At 41.2% G+C, this 6,000-nt stretch overlaps 1 protein-coding gene across 5 annotated transcripts in view; it reads right to left on the bottom strand.

Moving 5' to 3' along the window:
* Nucleotides 1-1,532: 1,532 nt before the first annotated feature.
* The window catches only part of TSPAN9 (tetraspanin 9), a 167,567-nt gene continuing 163,099 nt past the window's right edge, over nt 1,533-6,000 (bottom strand). For all 5 annotated transcript variants that reach the window (XM_071762658.1, XM_071762652.1, XM_071762644.1 and 2 more), the window contains one exon: nt 1,533-5,570. In XM_071762658.1, the coding sequence (XP_071618759.1) occupies nt 5,499-5,570 (72 nt within the window). In that variant the 3' untranslated portion in view covers nt 1,533-5,498. The remainder of the gene's footprint in view (nt 5,571-6,000) is intronic.

Genomic DNA, 6,000 nt, shown 5'->3' with positions numbered 1-6,000 from the left:
TGCCTTAAGGGTACTTTGCACGCAATGGCATTCTTCTCGTCCATCACCTACTTTCGTGGCCCTCCAGTGATACTGTGTGTTCTCCTTGTACTCCTTTAACATTTCTGCTTCTTTCTTGTCTCTGTGATGATACTGTCTGCTTTCTCAGCATTTCTTCAGGTTTTTTTGTGGGGTTTTTCTGGGTTGTTTTGGTTTGGTTTGTTTGTTACTTTTTTTTAGGGTTTTTTCCCCTCCCAGGTTACTATATACTCTCTGTATCTCTTTCTTGCCTACTTCTTTCCACCTTTCTAGGGCTAGTCTTTGTTATCCTTCATATTTATAGGTGCTACGCTCTTTTCTTACCATCTCTGAGACTACTCTTATCTTTTCTGAGGTTCTTCCAGGTCCTCTTTTAGTCTCTCAGGCTCTGCAACACTTCTTTTTTCTCTGGGACTCTCTCAACCTCTCCACTTCTTCCCCAGCCTCCCCAAAGCTGTTTTGGCTGCCTTTCAGGCTTTGCATCTGTTCCTTCATTTCACTGAAGTGACTTTGGAGCACCCTCATTCTTTCTGCTGTTCCCCCTTTCCACTCTTCTGAAGTTAAATAGGGTTTTCTGAGGCTTTTTCAGTCTCTCTTCAAGGTCTGTGGCATCCCAGCAGCTGTTTTTTTCTCCTGGGACTTTTTCAGCCTCCCTGCTTTCTTCCCTTCTCCTCTGTAACCTTTTTAGCCCCTTTCCTTTCTTAGCAGCTGCAGATGTACTCTCTTAGTGCTTTTTACAGAATCTCTGCTATTTTCTTGTTATTGTCCAAGTCTCTAGTATGCTCACCATGGCATTTTACAGGCTTTCTGCTAGTTTCTTTGCCTCTTTTTAATATTTCTGATACTTTCCTGTTATCACTGAGCCCTTTCAGTAGTATCACGAGGTCCTTTGCCCTGTCTATTTCTTTTTTGGTCTCTGACACCACTACGTTTTGTTTCCTTGGGCACTTACAGGCTTTCTTCCCTTCCTTGATGCTACTTCATGTCTCTTTCAGACTCTTTGTTGCTTTGTTTTCTTCTGCTTGGCTCCACTGTTTCATCTAGGAAACTCAGACCACCTGTACTATCCTGGCATTTGGAGGGCTATTCTGTGATCTTTCTGATGTCAGTTTTTAATCAATTTCCATGGTTTCTCTGAGACTTCTCCGTGTCCTCTGGATGTCTTTCAAGCTCTCTACAACTTTGTCCTCTCTTTTTGACTATTCCATATTCTCTAGGACACTTGCAAACTCTTTCCTATATTAGCAGGCTCTCAAAAACAATTTCCTATTCTTTGGGGATCTTTCACATCTATTTCTGTTTTATTAGCATATTGTTTTGAAGGAGGATGAGAGAGGACAGGGACAATGCCAGGGGAAGATATTTTCAGAGACGGAACAGCTTCAAGAGCTCTGAACATCAACTGCAGTGGAGCTGGAATAGACTTTTGTGAGCCACCTTTTGGAATTTTTTTGCTCCCCTTTTGGTTTTGGTGGTAGTTTGGGTTAGGAGAGAAATAAGCTCAACAAGGCACCTTTTTGAAAATCCTTTATTGTTTTATCATCCTAGTAAAAATCTTTTATATAAAGGCGAAAGTAGGTATTGCATAGAAGAAACACTGGTGTGAACATCACCTGGTGGGAATGGCATGTTTTTTCTTAGTGTCTACTATCTACTGCACAACAGATGGCTAACCCATAGGCAAACATCTCCAGGTTTCCACAAGACACCTATAGTATGAAGCTGCTCAGCCCTATGGAAAGATGTTACATCAGAATTACATGTGCCCTATTCCATGCTGCTTCCCAAAACCATCTGCTGGGAAAACACCTAAACACCTTTTCCTCCTTGTCTTTTCTATGCCTGAAGAATACACTGCTCATGAAAGACCATGAGGATTAGTTTGGCTGCCCCCCCTGGTTACACCCTTCCTGTGTCAAAGTTTGTATTTCGTGCACACAAATGCGGGGTGGACCCAGGATAGGAGAATTGGCCTAACATTACCATAGTCCAGGAACTCAATGCATGACATACACAAGGCATTTTCTGTCATCTTGGAGACATTTATGCCATTGTTTTTATCATCTCACATGCTGCTTCACTATAGGTGCTTTCTTTTGAGCACCTTCCACCTGGGCTTCCTCTAACTAACAGCCTCGATACCACCAGAAGTGAACAGAATTCACTGCTATCACTTTAACAACTTTCAAGTAGAAGGTCTTCAAGAAGTTCTCCTACTGTGTCTCTGCTCAAGTTCTGCTGCAGCTTCCAAGCCTGAAGTGCAGTGAGACAGCAGGGGTGCTACAGAGTCTGAAGAAACGCTCAGGGAAACAGCACTTTCACACACTAGAATTGTGCTTTCATGAACTGGAGATACAGAGAGGTATGCATTTATACAAATCAATATTTCTGTATGTTAGATACTTTTACTCAGTATCAGGTTTTATTTAAAAACATGCTAAAAACTTAAATAATCAGAGTGACATTTGGGGAAAACACACAGACAGCCACCCACCAGCAAAAGCAAAAAAAGTGCATACATACATGAGACAAAGCTCCCTTTGACCAGTTTACAGGACAGTTAGTGCCTTCTCTGACAAACTGACTGATGCAGCCTCACACTTTCCAGGGCTGGGGTTTTTTTTGCCTGGAAAATGGCATTACTTTTCTGATCCTTTCAGGATGTCTGCAATCACCTCCCACATCTGAAAGTCAGCTAGAGACACAAAACAGCCCTGCTTTTGACTCTTTTCCTGTAGGTGGCTTCATAGAGATGAATACATGAAGCTCATGCAACTATCTCACTTAATGCTGTGCTTAAAATGCCAAAAGTAGTCATTAAAAAAGATTTCAGGATCCATGCTACTAGATCATGAAATGGAAAGAAGCATTCTAGAAAAATAAGTTTAGATGGAAGGCAAAGTAGCTCAGTTTGCAACTACACATTTCATCTCTGAGTTACTCATACACATTTTTATTTCCTTATTACTTTCACTAATATGTCTTACCTTTTTTCTTTTTGTACAAAAATTGGCTGAAAATTAAAATTTAAGATGCGACAGGTACCACTGTGTGATCCAAAAGGACAGAGATCATGCTCCTGCTCAGCCCTGCGCCCTGCTCTTTTTGAATGCTGGAGAAATCTAGAGAAAGCTAAGCACCTCTGCCCAAAGGGGAATGCAGTGGAGTCATCCTATGAAAATCATCTTGTCTTTTCTTGCAAAAATGGGAACACATCTTAGCAACTTTAGATAGTTTTACATGTAGCAGCAATAACACCTGGCATCAGAGCTCCTTCTTCAACATGTAACATCCATCTCCAGTGGGACTCAGATGCTCCTGGTCCCAGTTTTGTTGGAAATGGAGGTAAAACCTGTTTCTATGCTTTCAGTCCAAGTGAAATAACCTATATGGCATTATCTGCTTCAGTGGGAAATGAGCCCTCTGAAACTGGGTCTTTGTGCTGATAAGGGCAAGGGCCACGCTCTAAGAATAGTAACCTCCTTCTTCACTGCAGCACTCAAATTCATCTCCATCTCCCTCACATTCACACTCCTTCCTGTCATATTGATTTCATAGGAACTCAAAAAAGTGACACGTAGGCCACACAAAACACTGTTGCTGCCAGATGTACAGATGCATGCAGGACCTATCAGGAAGATAAAAAGGAGACTAAAACCTCCCAGATATGAAGTGGCTCAACAGCTATTTCAGCCCACAAAGAAAAGATAGGCTGAATGATATAATGAAAATTGTATCTTCTAACTGTTTAACGCATATTCAGACTGGATATTAAGAGACACTTGTTTACCAGAGGAGTATTTGATGTGGCATGGCTCTGAAAGGCACAAAAGATCCATCCTCAACAGCTTCTGCAACTCAGTCCAATAATGTCACAGTAAACCCCATCTCACCTAGATTACAGTACTACTTTGAAAGTGACATTGGTAACCTCTGAAAGTCACTTCTGACTGCTGCTAATAAAAACCACAGTGTTTCTTTCAGAGCTCTTTCGACTTATTTCAGAGTTGAGCCCTGACTGGAATTAAATCTGAACCTTCTCCAATGTCTGAGCCTTTCCTTCTTCCTTCACAAAACAGCAAGAGCCTGAAGAAAAAGGTAAATGCTTGCAATGAAGCAGTATTAAAACTAGAGAAATATATGTTCAAGTTTTCTAATAGGAATGTTGGTAAAAATATGCATTGCACCGAACTCTGAACTATACTATTGGATGGACTTGGCAATTTGTTAGTGCTAATCAACTCTTCCTGAAGGTGTGGCAACACATATTGTCTCTGAGTTGTTATGGAAAGTGCCTCTTTGCTGCATCATTTGGTCACCTTTAATCAAACCACCTTTTTCAGCTCAGGGACAGAGCTGTCATCTCCCTGAGGAAATCCCTTCAATGAAGGGTCTAGCATGACAATGTTGCCATCGAATTGCCATCCCCTTCCCTCATATCCAGCAGCATGCCATGTCTTGGGCAAGCTTTGTGCAGCAGAAAACACAGTCTACAAAGTGTGTTGCCAACTAGTCAGCAGTCAGGCTGCCATTTCTCTACTTTGTGCCAGGGAGCAGTAACTTGCTCAGACAGCACTTTTAGCATTCAATTAGCATGGCATGAAAGCAGCCAGACTCTGCTTTGGGTGAGTAAAGGCATTGGAACTTTGCCTCACAGGAGTAGGAAATTCTCCGTTTGTTCCAATGGGAAGGGATTGCATTCCATTTGAGGAAAAAGCCCCTGATTTGAAAGGAACCACCTTTGTTACAGTAAGGGCATCAAAGTCCTGATAAAGTTAGACAATGCCTTCCCACTGACTTGAGAAAAGTTATGTCTTTATTTGTCAGCACCAGCTGTCTCATTTGAAGAAGATGTCCTCTGGAGATCGCACAGTGGTTCCCAAATTAATGTATGATAAATGTGTAAAACCAAAACCAGTAAGAAGTTATAAGTCAGGCAACTAAATTCTAAGCTATATCCATCATCTTAATAATAATAATAATTATCATAATAAAAAGTATACACCGTAAGGTACAAGAAGCTGCAAAGGCAAACAGCTCCAATTCCTAGGTCTCTCAGTTAGTGGCTTTTCCAAGTCTCCCAGTAAATTGGACGTGAAGGTTGAGGAGTTAATGGAAGACTTTGAAGAATTCTCTCTTGAAGTTGAACACATATAAATTTTGCACGTATAGCATGGATTAGTAGAGCAATAAATTTTCTTAAGAAACATTCTTAGAACAGATCTATGACTTCATGTAGAAAATCCATTTGTTTGGGGGGGGTTTCCCCCTCTTTGGCAAATAAATGGCAAATATGAAACAGATTAAAAAAATGAGTCAAATAAGCAGTTGTGATAATATCTGGACAAGTAACAACGAAGTAGATTGGTCAATGGGATGGATTCCCTCAGCAGGGCCAGGCTTGATGCTCTCTGTGGTCATTCCTTTTGTTCATTTTTATGATGAGACAGAAGAGTTGATGTGATAATGTTTCAGAGGCTTTAGGCATCATATTTTTTGCCAGTCCTGTGAATCTGCTGGAAGAGCGTCATGGAGAAGGCCATGCCAAGAATCTGAAGGAAGACAAACAATAAGGGCTTCAGTACAGAAAGGCTGCCAAAATTGCACTCCTGACCTGTGTTCATGGTTCAGCTGTAGTTTTAAAAGTCACTCTGCACTAGTCATAATTCTCAAGCCCCAACACTGATCATTAAAGTAAGCTGCATGTTGCTCAGGCACACAGTGACGTCTGGAGATGTATCTGTCAGAGCACAGATGGAGGCAAAAAGCTTCCAGGAGCTTTGTCATGTCGTCAATGCACCTGAGTCACTCTTCCCTTTTACCCAACAACTTGTGCTTATTCAGACAGCTAATTGTGTCTGAAACCAACAGATTCAGGTATTCTTCCCAAAATGTAGAGCAGCAAAACATGAAACCCGGAAAGCTTAACAGATTATGACACTACTTCTCTATTTCTTTTCAAAAACATATTCATCTACTCAG

The sequence above is a fragment of the Heliangelus exortis genome, chromosome 1 (assembly GCF_036169615.1).
Source record: "Heliangelus exortis chromosome 1, bHelExo1.hap1, whole genome shotgun sequence".
Classification (NCBI taxonomy): domain Eukaryota; kingdom Metazoa; phylum Chordata; class Aves; order Apodiformes; family Trochilidae; genus Heliangelus; species Heliangelus exortis.
This window is presented reverse-complemented; position numbering and strand designations above follow the sequence as displayed.